Source organism: Perca fluviatilis, chromosome 15, assembly GCF_010015445.1.
Source record: "Perca fluviatilis chromosome 15, GENO_Pfluv_1.0, whole genome shotgun sequence".
NCBI lineage: Eukaryota > Metazoa > Chordata > Actinopteri > Perciformes > Percidae > Perca > Perca fluviatilis.
The window spans coordinates 11,328,224-11,352,028 of record NC_053126.1 but is presented as its reverse complement, the minus strand read 5'-3'; the positions used below and the strand labels follow the sequence as shown (position 1 = coordinate 11,352,028).

Genomic DNA, 23,805 nt, shown 5'->3' with positions numbered 1-23,805 from the left:
AAAACACACTTTCAGATGTGTGCTAAAGGCATAAGACTAGTTTGAAGGACTCAAACAGCGACGTAAATCTAATACAGTCAGATGTATTTAACTTGTTTATAATGATATCAAATAAAGCATTAAAGCAGGTATTTCTCTGACCTGAATGTTGTGCTGCTGTAAGTGGGTCACAATCATTCATGTATCCTCTTGTCAACGGACCAAGCAGACCACTCAGTTTTTTATAAAAAAATTTATTTAAAAAAAATTAATGACCAGAAGGTTTTGGACCGACATGGAGTCACAACCACAGCCACTCAAGAGTTTAACTTAGCAGGACAATCTACTGTAACTCTAACCCCTTAATTCACAGTGCATTCACCCTATAGTCAACAGGACTCTGTTTTGCCCACCACAGATACATAATAAAATAAATATAAAACAAGTTCATGTTTTTGTCGAAACCCATACGACCACACAATCAAAGCAAATTTTGCTCAATACTCCTCTTCCAATTTATTAACTAAATGTTAACAAAATGAGAGTCAACAATGGCAAAGTTATGAATAAAAGCTTAAAATGTGCAAAGTTGAGTTTGATCAATGTTATGACATTTATTTTCTATATATACCCTTAGAAACCTCTAAAATATAAAATACATAAAAAACAAAAATGCAATTTTGGACACAACAAGCCGTAATGACAGCACATAAACAAATACAATGAGGTTATGTTTTCCCATCCTTATACATAAACACAAAAACAGAGAAAAACACAGAACTTCGGCCCAGGTGATAAATATGTTAAGTGCAAGCAAAGAAGGAGGCATGGGTCGATTTCTGATGTGCGTGATTGTGCCATTGTTACTTTTTTCCCTTCACTATCTTTCCCCAAGGTCTCTGGTGAAGCCATTTGTTCTCCGCCTTTCCTTTAGGTTATGCATGGCATTGAGGAAAAATTCATACCAAAAAAAGGTGAAGCCTGTTGATAGTGCAGCCTTCACAAGGCTGGGTGAGAGGCCTTTGAAGAAGCCTCGGACGCCCTCCTCTTTGGCTATTTGAACCATGCAGTCCACCAGGCCTCTATAACTCCGCACCTGCACATGAGAAACATAATACTTACACATTAGACCCAAAATATGTGCTCCAAACATGCGAAACATGTTGCAGAAGAGTTTTACCTGTCCAAAGTGAACTCTGGCTGCCTCAAAGCCCCCCACTTGCAGTCTCTTCTTGAAGAGGTCAAAGGGGTATGTCATTGTTTTGCTGATTATTCCAGCTCCACTGCCAGAGACCAGGCTTCTTAGGTCCCCTTGAAGGGAGACATAAAAGGTAATACAACTTCAAGCTGTGAATTCATACCTGTGGTGTAATAAAAGCCACAATCTACACTGACCTCCTGAGTTTCCAGCTGTAGCTGGTGGAGCCAACAGTTTCTTAAAGACATTGTAGAAGAAGAACTGCAGCCCAGCATAAGGAAACACTGCCATCAGTGTTGGAGACAGGCCACGGTAAAATGTTAGCACTCCCTCTGAGCGGCACATTGTAGACACAGCATGACGCAGGTTCCTGTAAACCTGAGAAGACAGATGAAGCATAATAAAGTGTTTCTGCTGGGTTTAACAAAGTAAACAAACTTTATCCTATTTGTGTCAGTAGTCCCCAGCAGTGAATAACTGTAGTTCCTGATGATATAATTCATTTAATTAACAGGACCTAGATAAGCTGCAGAAAATTGATGGAAGGATGATTATTTATTTAAATTCAGTTTTTGCTAAAAAAAAATCAGCACTTGCCAATTATGAGTCATTGAGCTTCCTAGCAACTGGCCTTTTTTTGAGAAAGTTGAACTCATAGTGTACTGGATTTCTGTCTGAACAGGGGCTTTTTCCAATAAACTCAAATCGTCAAATGCAGCAAAAAAACTAGAAGAAAAATTACGACTAAGAGTTGACGTAAGAACTTCTTGACTACTATCTAAAACTTTCTACCTTGGTTTCTCCCTGAGCTGCAAAGCGTGTCCGCAGTGTGTCCAGAGGCTGGCAGACCACTGTAGCAGAGCATGCCGCCAGACCACCACACATAAAGTGAACTCCTGCTGTCTGGCTGTCATACAGCGTCGACTTGTGGACCACCTCTGTCATTAACTCAAAACTGGCAAACTGCAAAGCACATGTACACAATTAAGTAAATCTTGTAAATACAGGTAATTGTGTATAAAGACAGTTTTGAAAAGTTTACTCTACCTGGACAGCCCCGAAGCAGATGGAGAGGAGCTGTGCAGGGACGTGGCCCTTCCAGAAAGCAGAGAGTCCCTCCTCTGAATAAATGCACCGGGATGCCTGAAATAATCCCTGGTACTTCCCCTCGGGCCTACATGAAGACAGGCGCTCAATCTGCAGCTGTGGGGAAAACAAATTTGGATGAACACACAGCATTGACAACATATTTAAGTTCTATAACACAATTTATCATGATCGTTCAGCTGCCGAAATGTGACGCTAAGACGGTAAAGAGCCAACAACTGATGATACATGTGCTTTAAATTTACATTATTACTTTGTGTGGCTCCAAATACAGTATAGTATATTTTACCGCTTGAAATGTGAAAATATTGAAAAACATTACGGTGCACTGCATTTTTGCTTTGATTCAAATATCTTCAAAATCAGCATGAATGCTTACTGAACTTCATTCTGTCAGCATCTGGATGCTGCGGTGAGTCCTGACAACTGCACACAGTGACTACTTTCTTCATTACCTGAAATCTGATTTTGAGCACGTCAAAGGGGCTGATGAGGGCCCTGGTGACCATCCCAGCAGCTGACCCAGCCATGGCTGCCTCCTCTGGTGAGAAGGCTGTACACACAGCCCCAGGGTCATAGCCCACCATGACTCCACAGCCTCAGATTCCTGTTAGCACTGCAGAAAAAAATGTATGAATTATTTGTGTTTTGTAAGTTTCACTTAGAAGATTGACCTAGAAAATATCTAGTTAAATCCAAAATTATAGACATATCAAACTAAAGCATGGCACGGTAGAGATAGTTTGAACTGCACATTTTATAAAATCCTCATACGTTTTGTACGTAACCTGCAAAGTAGCCTAAACATAGTAGCAGTAAAGTACACGTACGTCTAAACTATACTGTGGTTAACTTGAGTAAATGTATTTAGTTACTTTTAAAGTAACTTAATACAGAGATTTATACATTTTGCTGTATGAAAATCCGATAATCTAAAACAAAACGCGGTTTGTTTGAAAATGATAAAAACGCAGTAACCTGTATCTGACTTGTGTTAATGTGTGGTGTCTTGTAAGCCCAGTCAAAATTAACAACTTCATTCATTCATGACATTTTTTCAAGAGTGCAGAAGTTTGTGGCACTTCTACCTCGATGGACTTTCTAGATACTGTCGCCAACCCCCAAATATAAAAAATAAAAATATATATAATAATATCTAAAGAAAATATTAAATCAATTCCAGCAACACGCATAAAACGCTATGAGGACCAAATAAATTACACTCACAGTCATAGCATGTAGAGGGCATGCAGTGAGACCTTGGGGCTAACGTTAGCTAAGCTAACAACAACAACAGAGCAGCTGTTGACTTTGTACAGAGGCACAGAGCTGCAACAGTGACAGAGGCAGACAGACACTTAGGTTATAGTAACAGTCTTTCATAAATACCGGTGCAGCTACAGTAATGAACCCCGACACGTACGTTAATATAGGACAAGAATAACTTTCTACTGCAAGCCACCATAGACAGTTAAAGAAAGCCGAAAGCACATTTGCTAGCATTACTTCCGGGTCAGATACAAGGGAGTGGACTCCACCTCTCAAAGCAGAAATATCGCAACAAGATCAACCACTGCCTCACTTCAACACGTCGGAAATAACTCAACACTGATTGTCCTCATCCTTATAGACTGTATCATCCCATTAGCGTCAAAGCAGATATTTATTTATTTATTGTACGAGGATACCTCTTGAGATGTGTCATCTCATTTTCGAGAGGGTCCTATATATAGTATTTTATAATAGTATTTTCGGTGAAAACATTCAAAATAAAAGTTTCAAATTAGGCAGAATGTAGATACGTGTTGTGACTACGAGAATAAGGACGTGTCTATGCATAAATAGCCCTCGTTTCGTGGTTACCTGTTTTATACAGTCTGTGGTGATTACGTTATTTTTGGCGAGGTGAAGAGAGGCAGAGATGTATCTTGCGGTGATACTTTAGCTTGGAGCTTTGAAAGGCTGCGTCGAGTTAAGTTACGTCTACCTAAGTGGTATGTCCAGCTTAGATGTAAAGAATAGGCGCACATTTTAGGTAATTTAGTCCCTTATTTTTTTCGAAATGTAGCTAAGTAAGACAGACGGCTCTTCTGTCAACTTGATATCTGGTAAACGTTAACCCGTTTCTTTCTTTTGGCGGGCGGTTGTAGCGTAAATGTAGGTAACGTTGTGTTAAGTATAAAACTTGACGCTAACGTTACTCGTCTATAACGCTAACGTTAGGTTTCTGCAATTGAGAAGAAGCACACAAGCTAGCTAATTCTATATAAGTTAACGCTAGTTATCTATTAACGTTAGTGTGTTCACAACAAGACGTACAATTGTGTTAACGCTTCATATTTACTCTCGTTAACCCAGCGATAAACCCATAGACAGTATATAAGAAGGATAAACCCAAATAACGTTACCCAAGTTGACGTTTTACGTTAGCTAACGTTAGATGTAACGTTAACGTAAAGTAGCGTAAGTTACGTAATGAGCATACCTCACAATTTCAAAGAATGCTTTGTGGTTGTGTTACATCTGTTGATTTTGGGGTATTGGGTGGCCCTTTGGTTGACCCGAGTGTGCCCATATAATCCCTCCTATCCCTCAGTGAATGAGCTGTGGCTGCAGCCAGTTTGATGACAGCACAGGATTTTGCCGTCATTGTTGTCACACAAATTGTTCTGCGGTCTCTGTCTGTAATGTATTTTGTGCCAAAGCTTGAAGCAGAACTTCAATGTGTGTGAAAAGCTTGCGTTACTTTTGAAAATCCCATCAAAAAGGCAGTAAATAATACTGTCTGACTCTTTCCAGCGTGACAGTCTTAAGGTGTAATTTGGATGCTACCATCTATCATGGAAAACACCACTGATGACTACAGGATCCAGTCATTTGACCTGGACACACAGATGTTGCTGAAAACAGCCTTGAAAGGTTAGCATGTTATAGTCCTCTTATTACTGACTTATAGGAATTTCAGCATTCCAGGTCAATGTTGCAAACGTCTTTAATACTTTTCAAAACCTTTCCTGCGTTGTCATAATGTTGTTGAGACGTAAACAATAAAAGAACTCAGCAGCCACTGTGTAAATGATAAACATTTCAAACAATCTTTTTTTGTAAATGCTGTTTTGTTTCCTTCAGATCCAAGTTCAGTGAACCTGGAGAAGGTATCCGATATCATCATGGATCAGTCGTTAAAGGACCAGGTGTTCAGCAAAGAAGCTGGACGCATCTGCTACACCATCGTGCAGGTCCATACTGTTTGCAGTTTGATGTACTGGTTGTCCATTTAACAGTAGTTGTTATCCACATTAGTTTCTTTGATCAAGACACTGAGCACCATTAAGACAGAGAGATTTAAGAAACCAGAGCAGGACTTAGCCACATTCTTCATCCTCTTACCTTATTAATGCCTATTTGGTAGTTTACACTCGAGCAACAGGAGGCTCTTAAGACCGCTTACCTACACTTCAATGTTTCCTGACATTTTGTCCATACTCCACCTGTTTTTCTGACCTCTCTTGGTCACCGCGTGCAGGCCGAGGCCAAGCAGAACAATGGAAATGTGTTCAGGAGAAATTTGCTGAACCGGCTCCAGCAGGAGTTCAAGAACCGCGAGGAGACGAGGGGGCGCTCGTTGCAGGAGTGGGTGTGCTACGTCACGTTCATCTGTAACATCTTCGACTACCTCAAAGTAAGTTATTGTTGTTTCCCGCTAAGGTATGTCAAACTTCAATATGTTATATTGTCTTAATTATAAATCCAGAGCTGCATTGTTAAAAAAGTCTGGAGCGTCTCAAAGCATCTGTAAAATGGCTTGAATTTATTTTCTTTTAGCTGTCACCTTGTAATGCCTTTGATTGTATCTTTTGTTCAATGTAGTAAAACACTACATGTGCCTCTCTTGTTGCTGCAACATCTTGAAAATATGGCTTGTAAGTGTGGTTATACAGTATAAGTGTTTAATATGACAGTGGTGGGAAAATGAGCCTGAAAGGTGTGGCCCTAGTTCACTTTCACAGGAACTCAGGTTTCATCCTTGATAATGGCCATTGTCATTATTCACAGGTTGACTCTTTTATAGTGACGGTCAGGTGCACATTTTTTTTTATTTATTATTGTCAAGGCATTCACACAGTTACCTTAACAAAAGTTTTTAACTATGATAGCAGCTGCTGTAAGCGGTCTCTGTTTGTCTGACATTTAGGTGAACAACATGCCGATGGTGGCTCTGGTGCATCCTGTGTATGACTGTCTGATCCGGCTGGCCCAACCAGATGCTCTAATGAATGAGGAGGAGGTGAGGAAGAATGTGTAGTTATTTCCTTTTTTATATAAATTTTATTAGTTTAGATGTTTATTTGGTAAACTACTTTTTCACTGTAAGCTCTTATATTGTTTTATTTTTATTCTTATTAAAAGAACAGTGCTGATATTGATAAATATCATGCATGTGCGGACATTTGTCCCAAAAGTATTTAGGAGCACTTCCAGTTTCTTAGGCCAGTGCCCTGGGTCACAGGCAATGGTAGCAATATTCCTCATTTCTTACTTGGGGAATGCGCACACACTGCGAGTTGCAGACCCGTGTGACCTTCAAGCAAGTCCGTTGCGCAACTCTTTTCCAGTACACTATTACCTCCACCAAGGAGGTCATGTTTTCGGTTCGGTTTGTCAGTTTGTTTCTCTGTCAGCAGGATTACAGAAAAACTTGGTGGAAGGGTGTAGCATGGGCCAAGGAAGAACCCATTACATTTTGGAGCTGAATCATGGGGCGGATACACACATTTTTACAAACTTTTGTTAGCATTGCGAGATAGGGCGTGTGTGCTGCATTCATGTGGTCTTGGAATGATCGGAAAAATGACTTCCTGACTGGGAAAAATTGTGAGATAGGGAACACCTTGGCCAAGGTCTGTGCTCTTTGAGTGCCCTTCTAGTTCACAAATGTTTTCGGCTATCCAATCACCATGGAAACCAAGTATACAAAACCTCATCCTTTTCTTAAAAAATACAATTTCTACGACACCATCACTCTTCGTGGATACAAAAACTTTGAGAAAAATGAATGACCCTAAATGCAAAACATGTAATATTACAAACATTTCTTTTCAGAGTATATCCTCTTTCATCTTAATTTATTAATGGGTAAAAAGATTGAATATCCATCCATCCATCCATCCATCCATCTTCGTCCGTTTATCTGGGGTCGGGTCGCGGGGGGAGCAGCTCCAGCAGGGGACGCCAAACTTCCCTTTCCTGAGCCATATTAACCAGCTCTGACTGGGGGATCCCGAGGCGTTCCCAGGCCAGGGTGGAGATATAATCCCTCCACCTAGTCCTGGGTCTTCCACGAGGCCTCCTCCCAGCTGGACGTGCCTGGAACACCCCCCTAGGGAGGCGCCCAGGGTGCATCCTCACCAGATGCCCGAACCACCTCAACTGGCTCCTTTCGACGCAAAGGAGCAGCGGCTCTACTCCGAGCTCCTCACAGATAACCCGAGCTTCTCACCCTATTTCTAAAGGCCGCGACACACAGGGCCGAAAATCGGCCGTTGGACAGTCTGGCGAGGTCAGTGACTCGAATCTGTTCTGGGGGGTCTGTCGGCGTTCATTTTGGCCGACCTGACATGTTCAGTCGGCGGCAGGGCAGTCGGGACTCACCCGGAAATGGCAAGCGGAATGAGGTGACTAGAGTCTCTCAAAATCTGATGAAAATCTTTTAAATTGACCTTTGTTGATCTGAAATGAAGACAGATTCAGCAACTGCACGGCCTATTTCTTGCTTAAAATGTTCTCAGAAACATGTTTCAATGAACTATTTTAGTACAATATGAGATCGTATTCTGAACAGCCGCCATGACAGTCTGGCTTTGAATTTCCGGAGAAAACAAACCCATGTGACGCGTTCTGTCGACGGTCGGCCGTCTGGTTGGTGTGTCCTGGCTTTAAGGGAGACGCCAGCCACCCTCCTGAGGAAACCCATTTTGGCCACTTGTATCCTGATTGATTGAATATCCATTTTTCAAAACAATAAATATTATAAGGAACATTATTATTATTATTATTATAACATCCTTTGTTTGATAGTTTTATAAATATATGTGCACATAAGAAACCATACTTCACGAGGGCGTCTTTATGTCACAAGTCCCTGACATCTCCTGCGCCTCCTTCGGCAGGTGGACTGTTTGGTGCTGCAGTTGCATCGCATCGGAGAGCAGCTGGAGAAGGTGAACAGCCCGCGGATGGACGAGCTGTTCTTCCTGCTGCGGGACGGCTTCCTGCTACAGGAGGGCCTCACCTCCATGGCCCGTCTGCTGCTGCTGGAGATCCTGGAGTTCAGGGCTGGAGGCTGGCTGCTCAGCAGCACCGCCCACAAGTACTACTACAGCGAAATAGCCGATTAGGATTGTTGCGAGGACAAGGGTGCTGGGCAGCTGTGTTTGCAGGTGTGTTACCCAGCCTTCAGGCACCTTGTATACCTCTCCTTAGGCATCCCCAATTATAAAAAAACAAAACAAAAAAAAATCCAGCAAATTCATGAAGGACAATCCTGCAGGTTTTGAGAAGATGGCGGTTCATCAACTGTAAAAAGACTTTTTGATTTTGCTGGGTTGTTCCATGCGTTTGATAATATTACTGAGACATGGTGCAGTGGATGTGGAATGTGCAATAGTTCACAAGGTGTTGAAGTTAAGTTAACAAGGTTTAGCCACATTCAGGTACACTTTGTTTGATGTTTGTTGAAGTTTGATTACAGCTAAAGAGGCTGAAGATTTTTTTTTTTTTTTTAAATTGATCTTGCAGGCATTCCTTTTTTGAGAAAACATTTTAAAGTCCAACTTATTTTTTTACCAAATCCAAAAAGGACTTGGGACAGACATTCCAGTCAGATGCAAGCTGATTTGGTCCTTGCTTTACTTTTTATTGTTGTGTGACCAACTTTAATTAAAAATCAATATTTTAATTATTTAGTTAAATATTTTTCAGTGTAGAATTTACATTTTTACAAAAGGTTTGAAATGCAGTTCAGAGGACTTTTCTTCCTATTTGTCCTGTAGGATTCCTGTGTTACTGTTATGTTATGTTACGTTACATGTGTAAAGTGCAGTACAGTGTTTGTTTCTTACTTCAGGGACTTTTCATTTTTTTATTTTCATGGCTCAACTTATAAATAGACCAAAAGATTGGTTCATAATTAAACTATGTTTCTACAGATAAGTCAATCAGATATTCAATACATTTCTGCAATCACAAGTTTCATTTGTTAAACAACTCGTGCCAAATTATAACATCATCATCATCTAATACTTGTTAACAAAGCCTAAGCTCTAATCTGGTTTGTAGTTGAGGAGCTGTAGGACAGTGGTGGAAGTAGTACTAATGCCACAAAAGTAGCAATGCCACAGTAACCAAAAGTAAAAATACTCATTATGAATGGCACATTTCATATTACTGCATTCTTACTATTGATGCATTGATATGTAAATACTTTACATTTAATATTGCAGCTGGTCAAGGCAGGGCTCATTTGAATTACTTTATAACTGCAGGGTAGCTTGTGAATTTCCCCTCTTGGGATGCATTAAGTTCTATCATAATCAAACAACTTATTTGTTGATCATATTTTGTATTATTAGTCTGAAGCTGCATATTAACTAACTAAAGCTGTCAAATGTATAGCAGTAAAAAAAAAAAAGAAAGTATTTTGAGTAAATATATGCTTAGTTATTTTCCACCACTGCCGGAGGAGTAGGTATTTATCCTCTCTTCACATATCAGTTAGGAGTATAATGCTAGTAGAATTTGTAGTAGTTTTCCTCTGAATTTAGCACCACCAGCACTAGCTACAGTATGTAGCTGAGCTCAGATTTGCATTGGAGTCTTTAGTTACCTTTTAAGAACCTCAGTGACGGCTTTACAGTCCTCAACCAAAGCTGTGCCTTGGATTCAGACAGACCCAAGCAAAGGAGACACGTCTTGTGGCTAAAATGTTACATCTCTTTGAAAAGGCATTGTTTAAAAAGCTGTACTTGTAATTATATGTAAATAAGTAAAGCTTAATATAATAATTGGCAGACAAATCAACCTCTGATCAATTCAGACAAAGAATCCTCATGTTACAAAATAATTTGATAAAAAGCCCAGGCATGGTAAGGATTTAGGAAATTGTGTAACATTTCCCCCCAATCCTTTTTGTTTTTATTATTTGTTTGAAGATTTCTATACAAGCTTTGGTATTTTTAACCACCTTCAGACTAAAAACAAACTGATGTAAAATGGGTTTAATGATGTATTACATTGATGATAAAGAGTTAAATTAGGAAGTTTGAACACTGTAGACACTAATATTCCCTCATTAACAGGGTACAGTACTGACTGCAATATCTGTTTATGTATTTTATTACATTTTTACTTTACTCAATTCCATTTTTGTATGGTTGGGTTGAACAATTAATGACGATGTATTTCTTCTAATAAATCTTGGAAGATTTTCCTTAATTGTGTGTTTATTAACAATACAGCTGAGCACAACTACTGTATATACACAATGCAATTTCTCAATACAAAAAGTGAAAATGTTACCTTTATATTTCACTGATATCCTATAGCACTTTTTACAGTGTAGTCCTCCCACCAAAGGATTTTCACGATGTTCAACGTTTACAGAAGCACTTCGAGCAACAAACAAAGGTGTAGCTGTTATCTTCGGTGACCCTTTGTGGCCAACACATCTGTCCAGTCTTTGAAACATTTGAATTTCAGTCCTGAGGGGTTTCTCTCTACCACCAGCGGTAGTGGGCGTAGGCTCTGTTGGCTTCGGCCATCTTGTGCAGCTCGAACTTCTTCTTGATAACGTTGCCCTCCTTCACAGATGCTGCCAGCAGTTCCTGGGAAAGTTTTTCGTACATGTGTGTGCGTCGGTGTCTGTTGTCCCTGCACTCTGTGATCATCCATTTCATGGCGAGGTAGCGCCGGCGGTTGTCCGTCAGAGGGATGGGCACCTGAGTGGGATGAGAACCAAACCGAATATAAATTAGAGGGGGGGGGGTTGGCACAAGATCAACAACTGTTTCTCAAGAGCTATCAATTTAACAAAAGAGCTAATCTGCCTCATCATCACTCACCTGGTAGTACTTTCCACCTTTCTGTATGCTGGCCAGTCCAACGACAGGCTTACAGTTCTCCAGAGCCTGGTGAAAAATGGTGTAGGGGTTACACTCAATCTCCTCCTCCTTCCCTTCTGGAGCTTTATGGTATTTCTCCACCTGTTTCCTCTTTATGCTCTCCAGGGTCTGGAAGCAGAGAGAGAACTTGTGGTAATTTGTATACTATTACAGCCAAACAGCAAATCTTTCGAGACTGTGAACAGTGTTTGCTTTCTTACCTGTGTCACGATCTCTCTGGCCAAAACCTTGTTTCCGTCTGTCATCAACATGTTGATGAATTTACTGAAAAGCAAAGACAAAAAATGACGATCTGACATGAACTCTCTGATGCACAGCTTTGACTGAACACGCGACCAGCTGCAGTGAGCTGGGATGTCTGTTGTACCTGAGGACTGGGTCGCTGAAAACAGAGCTGTTTACTCCAATGGTTGCTGCCTTGATGGGTCGGAGCGCTTTGAGCTCCCGCTGCGCTTTCTCCTCAGCACTCAGCTCCGTCTCCGGGGTGCTGTAGGCCTCCTTCCTGACCTCCGGCTCCAGATAGTAAGGGTTGTATCTGCTCCACCTCACTAGGAACACTCTGCAGACAAAGGACATGTGAGAGAGCAGAGTTTCACAAATTACTGTGAGAGTTTGTGTGTGCAGTGATCAGGATTTACTGAATGTGAATTGTCAAATTCGCTGGTTTTCCTGTTATTATTTTTTTTAATCAAATTTAATTTAATTTCTTTCAGGTTTGGAATGTTCCAGTCAGACAGAACCAGCAATTTGAAGATGTACATGTTTACTATTTTCTGACATTTTTAGAGATCAAATGATTAATTCAATGACTGAGAAAGTATTCAGGAGATTATTTGTTCTAAAAAGAATCGTTAGTTGCAGACTTAATTGATTTAATTTTATCGTGTTATCAAATACAATTTCCAAATGTTTTAAATTGCACGTGTGTGAAGGACTGCTGAAATGATTAGTCGATCAACAGAAGATTAACTGATTAACTCTTAATAAGGATTTGCTGCATTTCTCAGTTTTATATATACTAGTGCGGTGCCCGTTGAAAATGTGCCCGTTTGGAAACGGACGATTGCTTGGCCTGTGGTATTGCTGCTTGTAGAATTCTTCAAAACCAAATTGTACCCCAAAATTACTTACAGAAGGACCCCAAACCACTTCATATGCAACTCTCCTGTATGACTACTGACTGTACTGACTTACAGTGTAGGCTACGTCTACATCAGAGGAAGACATTGTACTACTGCATTTACCTGACAGAATCAGAATGTAATCACAAAATACCACAATGACAATGTGGAGTAATCAGACATTAGCCTCATGGACTCATGGCAGTGTGCTACCCACCTTGCCTGTTAGGAGAGCTAATGAGCACATATCTGTGTTCATCAACCACCAGAACCAGACTGTGTGTGTGTGTGTGTGTGTGTGTGTGTGTGTGTGTGTGTGTGTGTGTGTGTGTGTGTGTGTGTGTGTGTGTGTGTGTGTGTGTGTGTGCGCGCGCGCAGAGAGAGATGTTGTCTTGTGTCGTTTGATCGTTAACGTAGTGCTACTTTGCACATGTTTGTGGGTCTGAGGTGTATGTCACTTTAGCTGCCAAAGCTCTGCTGCTCTCTCTCTGTCTCTGGTCCTGCTCACTCAGTGTGAGAGGGGGAGGGGCCAGCCGCTAGAGCACCAAAAGCCAATGTGTGCTTCTTTTACCGGTATCTTTTGCGTTTCTTATCCAAACAACGTCAAACTTGGCACTGCACTCACTCCTCCATGTAGCAAGACACCGGTCAAGTTTGAAATCCAGGACTAACGGTTCAAGAGATATGCGCTTAAAACACAAGCACACGTTCCTGCAATTTATAGATAGATAATTGTAAATTAAATAACGTCGTACTATTGGTCGAACACAATTTTAATTTGTCCCCTCAGACTTTGGAAACGGACCTTTTTTTTGCCGTTTTAAAACATTTTATAGATTGAACGATTAAATAAACGAAAACATAATCGACAGATCAATCGATGATGAAAATAAGACATTTTGCTCTGTTCTGTTAACGTGTGATGGGAACATGTCATTATTTTAGACACGTTACAGAGTACATCGTTGATTTGACTGATTAAAAAAGCTCGAAACTTAAAACGGATCAATAAATAAGAGAATAGTTTATCACAGCCTTGCTACTTCACATTCAGATTTCTAACATTAGCGCTACTCGCTGTGCAACCGGGTACTTTACATTGTCGTTTCGATACTGACTGCAGGAAGAATGCACCCACAGCCATATACAGTATATAAGCCCACAGCACAGTGATATTAAATAGATAGCCAACACCACCTGTTAATTGTTTGTGTCTTTTTATGATTATAATTACCTTGGTGTCCAAGGTTTTAATAATCCCGAGATGGAAGCAGCCATCTTGAAAATGTGGAGTCAGTTAGGACCCCAGGTTAGTACCTCGTGCACATGCCTTCGGAATAAAAGCATTAGCATTTCATTTGGCAGATTTTAAATGAAATACCGAGGCGAAACGAAAAAAAATACAATGGTTCGATGTTAGATGCTGTTTCTTCTTTTTCCACACAAAAAAAAATCCGAGCAATAATTTTGGACTCTCGTGCACACGCTGGTGACGTCAAGCGATGTTTTTACAATGTGTTTTTAGTGCTATGGCGTACCAGGAAGGGGAGTCGCTCGAATCTTGGCTCAGTGAGTGATTAATCCCATTTTATGAATTAAATAATGTGTGTAATTAGCTAGATACATTGACAGGGGCAGGGCAGTAAATCCGTTAGTACTGGAGCTGATAGCTGACATTCAGCTGCTGAAGGAAAGCTAATATAGTGGGTCCTGGTCTACATTCAACTGCTTCATTAGCAGGATGGGTGGAGAGCTTTAATAAACACGGTCTGGGTCACATTTACCAGTAACCGCTCAGTGTGTGCAGGGATTGTTCAGAGGAGCTCTACAGATAGTTGTCCCTCAGTATAGCTGCAGCTGCAACAATTTGTCTGAATGATGAATGAGCAGCACTGCTAATGCCATGACAACTACACCAGCAATTACATAGAGGAAGGAGGACAACAATTGCTGCATTGTTATGTTGATCACAAGACTCACCGGAAGCCATATTTTCACTAGGATGTGATGTGTGCATTGATTCAGATGTACATAATGCTCCTCAAACACACCAGTTACTGTAAGTTAGTGTAGGCCTAATGTAAATGTCTTTCTCTAACAGATAAAGCCACCCATCCGACAAACAGACAGGAGGACTGGGAGTACATCATAGGCTTCTGTGATCAAATCAACAAGGAACTGGAAGGGTATGTCTGTGATGTATTTTGCAAACCATTTTTTTTGTAGTCACCAACAAGAAAAAATTTGTCATCTGGAATTTCTTCTCGCAGTCCTCAAATAGCCGTGACTCTGCTCGTCCATAAAATCTACTCACCACAAGAATGGGAAGCTATTCAGGCTCTGACAGTAAGAAATCATTCACCTAAATATTAACAAGCTCCCTTTTTTTCCTCAACATGGTTTAATTTTAACGATTTTATGTACAGGTATTGGAGGCATGTATGAAGAACTGCGGGAGAAGGTTTCATAATGAAGTCGGAAAATACAGATTTTTGAATGAGCTGGTTAAAATTGTGTCTCCAATGGTAAGCAGTCTCCAAATTGGTTTATTTGAAAAGTATGCTGACTGTAATGTCATACCATCCAGGCTCTTTTTAATCACCTCTTGTTTCCAGTACATTGGGAAGAGTACACCTGAGAAGGTGAAGATGAAGATTATAGAGATGCTGTACAGCTGGACGGTGGCTTTTCCAAATGAAACCAAGATCGGTGAAGCCTACCAGGCGCTGAGAGCACAGGGTGTGTTGAGATCAGTTAGATGGCGCGATTAACCTGATGCATGTGAAAAAAGACCTCTTATTATCGTCACTTTCCTCACCAGGCCTTGTGAAACATGACCCGGAGTTACCGATGGACAAGACTCTGATTCCCTCTCCTCCGACACGACCAAAACATCCGGTGTTTGACAACGAGGACATGGGCAAGGTGAGAGATTGAAGGAAAACGACATCTGTTTATTTATTTATTTTATGTTTATTTGTATAGGGACAAAGTATACAGGAGAAACCAATGCCAAACACCCCAGCATTTACAGCCTAAAATAATCTGCAATGCCCATCATTAAAACAAAAAATCCTAAAGAGAATACAAAACCCACAACTCACAAACTCGTACATTTAAACGCAAAACTCAGATCTCAACAGACAAAGCAATACAAGACTCAAACTAATAAAACAAAGCACTATAAAACAAGAAGACTGCTCCCTCTTCTGTAATGTTGTGATTCAAACAGGTTGCTTTACATGTGAAGGAACTCAGGAAAATAAGGAAAGGAAATATAGATCCTGTCATAATAATTAATGTTTGGTTTCCCAAGAAAGGACATCATCACTTTTTCAGACTCCTGTCCGCTTCTCCAAACTCTCTCTCTGTGTGTGTGTGTGTGTGTGTGTGTGTGTGTGTGTGTGTGTGTGTGTGTGTGTGTGTGTGTGTGTGTGTGTGTGTGTGTGTGTGTGTGTGTGTGTGTGTGTGTGTGTGTGTGTGTGTGTGTGTGTGTCTGTGTGTGTGTGTGTGTCTGTGTGTGTGTGTCTGGTTGTGTCTGTCGGTCTTTCTGTCTGTCTGTCTGTCTGTCTCTTTAGCTGCTTGCTGAGCTTCTCCGGAGTAAAAATCCAGAGGACCTCCAGGAAGCCAACAGATTAATTAAAAACATGGTGAAAGAGGTAAGAGCTCTATGGACTGCTACATTTGCATCACAGTCTCACGCTGCTTGCTATTATTGGGGCCACATGAAATTAACTTATTCAACTGTTGAACTAAAATAGTTTTGGCTTAGAGTTTCGCCCAAGGTGATGCTACTATAATATTTTCATATATGACACGTAGCGCACGCACGTTGTGTCTTGTTGTTTTTGTCAGGATGAGGCTCGAGTGCATAAGGTTACAAAGCGTATACACACACTGGACGAGGTGAACATCAATGTCAAGCTGCTGACGGAGATGCTGTCCCACTACAATAAAGACAGCTCCTCTGACTCAGACAAGGATATCATTAAGGTGTGTGTCTGTGCGCTAATATACACACTCACACAAATTAGATGGTAAACTGTAATCCTCACCTGCAAGGAAGAAACTGGAATATTTCCTCCTCATAGCGGGAAGGAATTTAACAGATTGAGGAGTATTTGAAAACACCCTCTTGTACAAGCCATTTCGATTGAGTTCTAGTGTCTAATATTGACTCTGGGCTTGTCTGAAAGCAACCAATCAGCTCTAACTCAACTCTGTCATCATGAGAAAGTTAATTTGGCACACATGTCATTTCATCTTTTTTCCTTTCAGTTTCATTCAAAGGCAGTCGGAGTGATAAACAATTAGTACTAGCTAAAGTTATTTTATATGTTTTCATTGTGATGTTTAAGTCGGTAAACTGGCTTCACAAACTAACGAAATTCCAACAACACCAGCTGGTCACAGCACCTCCTTTGTTTTTCCTCCCAGGAGCTCTACGAGCGGTGTGACAAGCTGAGGCGTGCGGCGTTCAAAATGGCTACTGAGACAGAAGACAATGACACCAGTTTAGGTTTGCTTGTTTGGTATTTTCTCTATCCGAAGAAGCACTGCCTTGACATTTTGATTATTTCCTTGTGTATAATCTGTAACCCCTGGCTCCTCAGGTGATATCCTGCAGGCCAGCGATGACCTCTCCAGAGTCATCAACTCCTATAAGAAGATAGTTGAGGGGCAGCCCATCAACGGTGACAGCGAGGAGCCTCGATCTACAGCCGGTCACGGCGAGAGTGGTGAGAAACATTTCCTTATTATGTTTTACATAAAACCATGTTTGTTAATGCTCCAGATATCCTGGCATTGTGTAATACATTCAGCGGCTGTAATCGATCTTCACTCAACAGAGACCACAGATATGCTGATCGACCTCGCTGGCTTCGACACTCCGAGCCCTCCTCAACCTGCCGCCCCTCTTTTTCAGTCCTCAAATCTTGTTTCCACCAATCCTGCGGCTTCCCCCATCCCTGTCCTGCCTCCTCCTCCCAAACGTCCAGCCGGCTCCCATGGCAGTCAGAGCAACAGCCCGTGTCACCCCCCCCTCGACAAGGCCTCCACTGCACTCTCTCTCCTTGACGATGAGCTGCTGTCTCTAGGTAGTATATCCTTATTGTGACTTATTGAGTTAAAGGAGCAATTCGTCATTTTGGGAAGAACGCTTGGTACCTGGCTCTCTAACAAAAAATTGGCCGACCAGCACCTTTTTAAAGCTTACTAAAAACATGTAATATCTCATCTGTTAATTACTGCACCTACTTCCAGACCACAGATAGGCTGATTAATAAAAAAAAAAAAAAAACTTTTATTGTTTGGATTAAACAAACGAGACATAATAGGTTGACATGAGATAATGACTTTTCCCCCTGTTTTTCAGTCTTTAGGCTAAGCTAAGCTAGAAGTTTTCTTGAAGTCTCATAAATACAGTGCCTTGCGAAAGTATTCGGCCCCCTTGAACGTTTCGACCTTTTGCCACATTTCAGGCCTCAAACATAAAGATATAAAACTGTAATTTTTTGTGAAGAATCAACAACAAGTGGGTCCCAATTATGAAGTGGAACGAAATTCATTGGCTATTTCAAACTTTTTTAACAAATAAAAAACTGAAAAAGTGGGCGTGCAAAATTATTCAGCCCCTTTACTTTCAGTGCAGCAAAACTCTCTCCAGAAGTTCAGTGAGGATCTCTGAATGATCCAATGTTGACCTAAATGACTAATGATGATAAATAGAATCCAGGCGTGTGTAATCAAGTCTCCGATAAATGCACCTGCTCTGTGATAGTCTCAGAGGTCCGTATAGCGCAGAGAGCATCATGAAGAAAAGGAACACACCAGGCAGGTCCGAGATACTGTTGTGGAGAAGTTTAAAGCCGGATTTGGATACAAAAAGATTTCCCAAGCTTTAAACATCCCAAGGAGCACTGTGTAAGCGATAATATTGAAATGGAAGGAGTATCAGACCACTACAAATCTACGAAGACCCGGCCGTCCCTCTAAACTTTCAGCTCATACAATGAGAAGACTGATCAGAGATGCAGCCAAGAGGCCCATGATCACTCTGGATGAACTGCAGAGATCTACAGCTGAGCTGGGAGACTCTGTCCATAGGACAACAATCAGTCGTATACTGCACAAATCTGGCCTTTATGGAAGAGTGGCAAGAAGAAAGCCATTTCTTAAAGATATCCATAAAAGGTGTCGTTTAAAGTTTGCCAAAAGCCACCTGGGAGACACACCAAACATGTGGAAGAAGGTGCTCTGGTCAGATGAAACCAAAATCGAACTTTTTGGCAACAATGCAAAACGTTATGTTTGGCGTCAAAAGCAACACAGCTCATCACCCTGAACACACCATCCCCACTGTCAAACATGGTGGTGGCAGCATCATGGTTTGGGCCTGCTTTTCTTCAGCAGGGACAGGGAAGATGGTTAAAATTGATGGTAAGATGGATGGAGCCAAATACAGGACCATTCTGGAGAGAAAACCTGATGGAGTCTGCAAAAGACCTGAGACTGGGACGGAGATTTGTCTTCCAACAAGACAATGATCCAAAACATAAAGTAAAATCTACAATGGAATGGTTCACAAATAAACATATCCAGGTGTTAGAATGGCCAAGTCAAAGTCCAGACCTGAATCCAATCGAGAATCTGTGGAAAGAACGTAAAACTGCTGTTCACAAACGCTCTCCATCCAACCTCACTGAGCTCGAGCTGTTTTGCAAGGAGGAATGGGCAAAAATGTCAGTCTCTCGATGTGCAAAACTGATAGAGACATACCCCAAGCGACTTACAGCTGTAATCGCAGCAAAAGGTGGCGCTACAAAGTATTAACTTAAGGGGGCTGAATAATTTTGCACGCCCAATATTTCAGTTTTTTATTTGTTTAAAAGGTTTGAAATATCCAATAAATTTCGTTCCACTTCATGATTGTGTCCCACTTGTTGTTGATTCTTCACAAAAAATTACAGTTTTATATCTTTATGTTTGAGGCCTGAAATGTGGCAAAAGGTCGAAAAGTTCAAGGGGGCCGAATACTTTCGCAAGGCACTGTAACTGCATTAAAGACAAAGGATTTTTATTTCTTTTGACGATGCAAATGCATGTCTTCTTTCAGGACTGAACGACCCACCTGTCTCTCTGAGCAGCCAATCAAAACCCAAGTTGAACGAATTGACCAATCAGTGGATTTCCTTGCAGGTACATCTACTGTAAAATGCTTTGTGAGCAACTGACTCCAAACCACAGCTTGTTAGTCATGTGTAATATGTGACAGCGCTGTGCAATTAATCTAAATTTAAATCACGATTACGATTTTGGCTCCTAATAATCACAAAAACAGAATAATCGAGAAAAACGATTATTTTGCACATAACGTTTTGCAAGTAAACTCTTATTTTGTCTTGTGTTCTGAATGAAATAAAAATGTTCAAATAGGAAAAGTATTAAGGGAAATTTCACAGTTCTTGGTGTTTTCACGGTTGATTTGTTTAACTTTTTAATAATTGCAACATCTTTCCAAAAGTCAATGAGTAATCGTGTTAAATAATCGTGATTATGATTTTTTTTCCATAATCAAGCAGCCCTAACAGGAGAGGGTAAATGATCTGATCTCCTCTGCAGGCTCCAGCTTCAGGTGTGGATATGTTTTGCAGTGTAGCTTGTTCAGGTCCTGCGGTGCCTCAAGCTGAACCAGCTGCTGCCACACACAGTCTACAGAACCTGCAAGACCTGGCCATGATGGACTTTTCAGATCACAAGAGGTGAAGATTCATCTACAGTGTTTTTCTCTCCACTGGAAATTGGAAAATTTAAAAGTTAAATTTAAAGTTAAGTAATAGCAAACAGCAATTTCCACAGAAATGTCTTATTACGCCGTTGTTTGTGGACATTTTGACCGGTTTGTGGATTTATTTTGTGTACAAAGTTTACTTTAGTAATTTTGGTGCTCTTATTTGACCAGTCTACAGTACTTTAAAGTGCCCATATTATGAAAAAAATCACTTTTTCTGGGATTTGAAATCCATCCATGCTGTTTTGAGTGAGATACGGTTTCTGATGTGTCCTGCTTTCAGTCTCCTAGTGAGCTGTTCAAAATTGGCTCGGACTGTGACGTCACAGTCCGAAATGAGCTGGCTAACCACAACCGTTAGCTCGTAGCTAACGGTTAGCATGCTAACGCTAGCATGCTACGTCGTTCTCAATAGCAAAGCACTGCTACAACACACACAAGTTCACCATAATCTACAAAAGAACTACTTACATGTGCGCCCTCATTTAGAAGTCTCCCAGCTAATCCTGCCTTGTAACTGACCAAAGTTGGAGAAACAGGCTCTCTTTTACTGTCTCTAGAGTTAGCTAGCTGACATGCTCTACATCTGAGCTACTGAGCATGTGCGAGTGCAATCAAAGATAGTACAGAAGAAGAAGATGAAAAGAGGTCTCACTCTGTAGCTAAAACAGAAACCAGGTGAAAAGAGGATCTGCAGCTGTGAGAGAGAGCTGTGCAGTACAACAACAATATGGTGTTTTTAGAAAATTAAACCATGTAAACCTATTCTGGTACAACCTTAAAATACTGTTATGAACCTGAAAATGAGCATAATATGGGCGCTTTAAGGTCTCAAAGCGATCTATTAAATGTGATTTTTCAGTTCGTCCATCAAGATGACGGCCAAAGGAAGCAGCTTCGGGATGCCTGCAGCAGCACCTTCCCTCATACATGGGCAGGGTTCTCCTTCTTCACCTTCTTTTCTCCAGGGTATGATGCCCGGCTCTCCTGCTCTGTCCCATGCCAAGGCCCAGAACCTGGTCTCATCCCCGGGCAGCCCACTGTTCCGCTCTCTATCCCCCTGCCACCCTCCCCTTCAAGGCAGCCCGGCCAGAGCCACAGACATCTCCCTGAGCAATGTGCACGTCCCTCTGGAGGCCATCAGACCGAGTAAGGACATGAGGGAAGGGATGATGGGCTCGACTGGTTAATGGACAAATTATTTAAAAATATAAAGCTTGATATAAACTCTTTGAATAGCTCATGTCTGCCTGTTCCTCATTGGCTGTGCCCTGTCTGTCCTCAGGTAAAGTGCTGCCTGTGACGGCCTACGATAAGGACGGTGTTCGCATGCTCCTCAACTTTGCATCTGACTGCCCCCCCGGCAGGCCTGACGTGTTGGTGATGGTGGTGTCCATGCTCAATACAGCACCGTTGCTTGTTCACAGTGTGGTACTCCAAGCGGCTGTGCCCAAGGTAGAGACATGTATTCCTAGGTTAATTCGGGTTTTATGTTAAGCTACAGCTGATATGTGGCTTCAGCAGTCTAAGTTAGCCATATCTTTCAGGGGTACATAATTTTTTTTTGTGCAAATTTTACTTTTTGTGTTACTATTCCGCTGCCACAAACACTGTCCGTGGAAACATAATGATAGACTTGAAAAAGTTAAAATTATGCTTTAATAAAAGGTATAAAAATACAGTGCTGACTCCTCTTTTCATCCTCCATCAGTCAATGAAGGTGAAGCTGCAGCCTCCATCAGGAGCAGAACTGGCACCATTTAACCCTATCCTACCTCCAGCCTCCATTAACCAGATCATGTTGCTGGCCAACCCAACAAAGGTAGGTGACACAATAACACTTAAGGACATAAATACACAAACCACAAAGACTTTTGGAGCCACACAACTTTGATGACAATGCTAAGAGTTCCTTGTGTGTTCGTCTTCACAGGAGAAGGTGCGTCTGCGCTACAAGCTGGCTTTCACACTAGGACAGCGTCTGTGTAACGAGGTTGGAGAGGTCAACCAATTTCCTCCACCAGAGACATGGGGTCATCTATAGAAGTGTACAGGCCTGCTGCCACTTAGCAGGGACAGGCTGCTTCGTACTCCATGAAGGGGTGTGTGCATATTTACATTTACCCCAGAGAGAAAGAAGGGGAAGGTGGAGAAATTCAGCTGCACTCTGCCTTTCAGCTTCACATTCCATATAGTTGTTAATTTGGCCATTGTTGTTACAGGCAGTGAGAAGCTAACAGCAGACACAAAAGTTGTATTTACATAGTGCTTGTATACTTTTCTGAAAAAAGCTGGCAAGTAAAACAGCCATGGTGTTTACAAGTCGATGGAACTAACATAATATTTTAATGGATTTTCCCCAAGATGAACCTAACATATTTGAATGTACTATAAATAACCAATGCATTAGAGCTCAGACCTGACTGATGTGATAGATTACGTTTGTAAAAACAGAGCCTAAGATACAACAGTTACAGATACAAAAGCTTTTATTTATTCCTCTGGCTGAGTACTTTCTTAGCCCACAGAAAATATACTTGAATATATCCAGGAATTTGAAAATGGCATGTCTTCGGATGAAGGTAAACTGAAACATTCATTCGTTAAGTAAAAAGTACTGTACTGATTATTTCAGCCATCAAGATTTTTGACATGGTTATCTATTATACGAGTTAATGTAGCCCTGTTTTAGATTAGTGGACCAACAGTATTTAATGTCGTGCTGTAAAGGCAACCAACTGCACTTAAGATGGTTCATTCTTTAATTACAAATGTCATTATGACTTCAGTCTACTAAGTCCAATTCTGAGTTTTATTTCAAATGATTTTCTTTTTTTTCTTTTTTTTTTAAATGAACGGCAATTGTCCGCATTTCAGTCATGATTTTAGCAGTGGGTATCCATATTTTTGTTGTGAATTTAAAAGATGTTTACTCTTCTATCAGTGTCAGTATTGAGTATTGGTGTCATATTTATTCCTTTCTGTTCTGTTAATAGTATTTCAGTGCATCACTGAACCTAGAAAATGTGAACTGAAAGCTCTAAATTTGTTGGCTCGAAAAAAGTGGAAATCTGTCACCAGGCAGATAACTTGTGTGTTCAGCAGTGGGAAAGAGTGGAACTGTGCTGTGAGTAAAGTTTCATAAATCAGTCCACCCAAACCTCCCTTAGGTCCTTTCTCTGGTAGTCCTAAACTCATCATATGGGATGTACAGAAGAAGTGTGTGTTTAATGTACATAGTGTGTAATGTACCTATTGGTTTGTTGTATGACAAGTTATGTGAACAAGTGACGTGTAGATGTTGGGAGAGTGTTAGGTCTGTACATACTATATGATGTGCCATTTGTTCACTACATCAAAAAAATAAATATTTCTTTCGATGGATGTCTGATGTTCTGAGGTTATTTAACTTACTTAAAAGTCAGATTT

General features: G+C 40.9%; 4 protein-coding genes across 9 annotated transcripts; 2 read left to right on the top strand and 2 right to left on the bottom strand.

Moving 5' to 3' along the window:
• Positions 1-568: 568 nt before the first annotated feature.
• On the bottom strand, positions 569-3,813 carry slc25a19 (solute carrier family 25 member 19). 4 transcript variants are annotated; one of them, XM_039826301.1, is made up of 8 exons: positions 3,708-3,813; positions 3,512-3,613; positions 2,740-2,900; positions 2,225-2,380; positions 1,970-2,140; positions 1,375-1,555; positions 1,160-1,290; positions 569-1,075 (listed from the first exon to the last, which is right to left on the bottom strand). In XM_039826301.1, the coding sequence occupies exons 3-8, from the start codon at positions 2,869-2,871 to the stop codon at positions 860-862; spliced, it is 987 nt and encodes a 328-aa protein (XP_039682235.1). In that variant the 5' UTR covers positions 2,872-2,900; positions 3,512-3,613; positions 3,708-3,813; the 3' UTR covers positions 569-859. The 4 variants fall into 4 exon arrangements, with proteins under 4 accessions (XP_039682235.1, XP_039682237.1, XP_039682236.1 ...); XM_039826303.1 differs by lacking the exon at positions 3,512-3,613 and having other exon boundaries at positions 3,708-3,811; XM_039826302.1 differs by lacking the exon at positions 3,512-3,613 and having other exon boundaries at positions 3,674-3,793.
• A 355-nt stretch (positions 3,814-4,168) lies between these two features.
• Positions 4,169-10,772, top strand: mif4gdb (MIF4G domain containing b). 3 transcript variants are annotated; one of them, XM_039823760.1, is made up of 6 exons: positions 4,169-4,278; positions 5,084-5,203; positions 5,414-5,523; positions 5,811-5,966; positions 6,480-6,572; positions 8,455-10,772. In XM_039823760.1, the coding sequence occupies exons 2-6, from the start codon at positions 5,110-5,112 to the stop codon at positions 8,680-8,682; spliced, it is 681 nt and encodes a 226-aa protein (XP_039679694.1). In that variant the 5' UTR covers positions 4,169-4,278; positions 5,084-5,109; the 3' UTR covers positions 8,683-10,772. The 3 variants fall into 3 exon arrangements, with proteins under 3 accessions (XP_039679694.1, XP_039679693.1, XP_039679692.1); XM_039823759.1 differs by having other exon boundaries at positions 4,219-4,319; XM_039823758.1 differs by having other exon boundaries at positions 4,232-4,392.
• mrps7 (mitochondrial ribosomal protein S7) lies at positions 10,546-13,978 on the bottom strand. The gene is made up of 5 exons (XM_039823757.1): positions 13,819-13,978; positions 11,831-12,022; positions 11,664-11,727; positions 11,404-11,571; positions 10,546-11,280 (listed from the first exon to the last, which is right to left on the bottom strand). The coding sequence occupies exons 1-5, from the start codon at positions 13,860-13,862 to the stop codon at positions 11,059-11,061; spliced, it is 690 nt and encodes a 229-aa protein (XP_039679691.1). The 5' UTR covers positions 13,863-13,978; the 3' UTR covers positions 10,546-11,058.
• Positions 13,918-23,760, top strand: gga3b (golgi associated, gamma adaptin ear containing, ARF binding protein 3b). Its single transcript, XM_039823755.1, has 17 exons — positions 13,918-14,153; positions 14,686-14,770; positions 14,855-14,930; positions 15,011-15,109; positions 15,200-15,323; positions 15,406-15,509; positions 16,163-16,243; positions 16,440-16,577; positions 17,022-17,103; positions 17,198-17,323; positions 17,435-17,683; positions 19,702-19,784; positions 20,208-20,347; positions 21,239-21,525; positions 21,662-21,831; positions 22,088-22,198; positions 22,310-23,760. Exons 1-17 carry the CDS (start codon positions 14,087-14,089, stop codon positions 22,418-22,420), a joined length of 2,133 nt encoding a protein of 710 aa, XP_039679689.1. The 5' UTR covers positions 13,918-14,086; the 3' UTR covers positions 22,421-23,760.
• Positions 23,761-23,805: the final 45 nt, after the last annotated feature.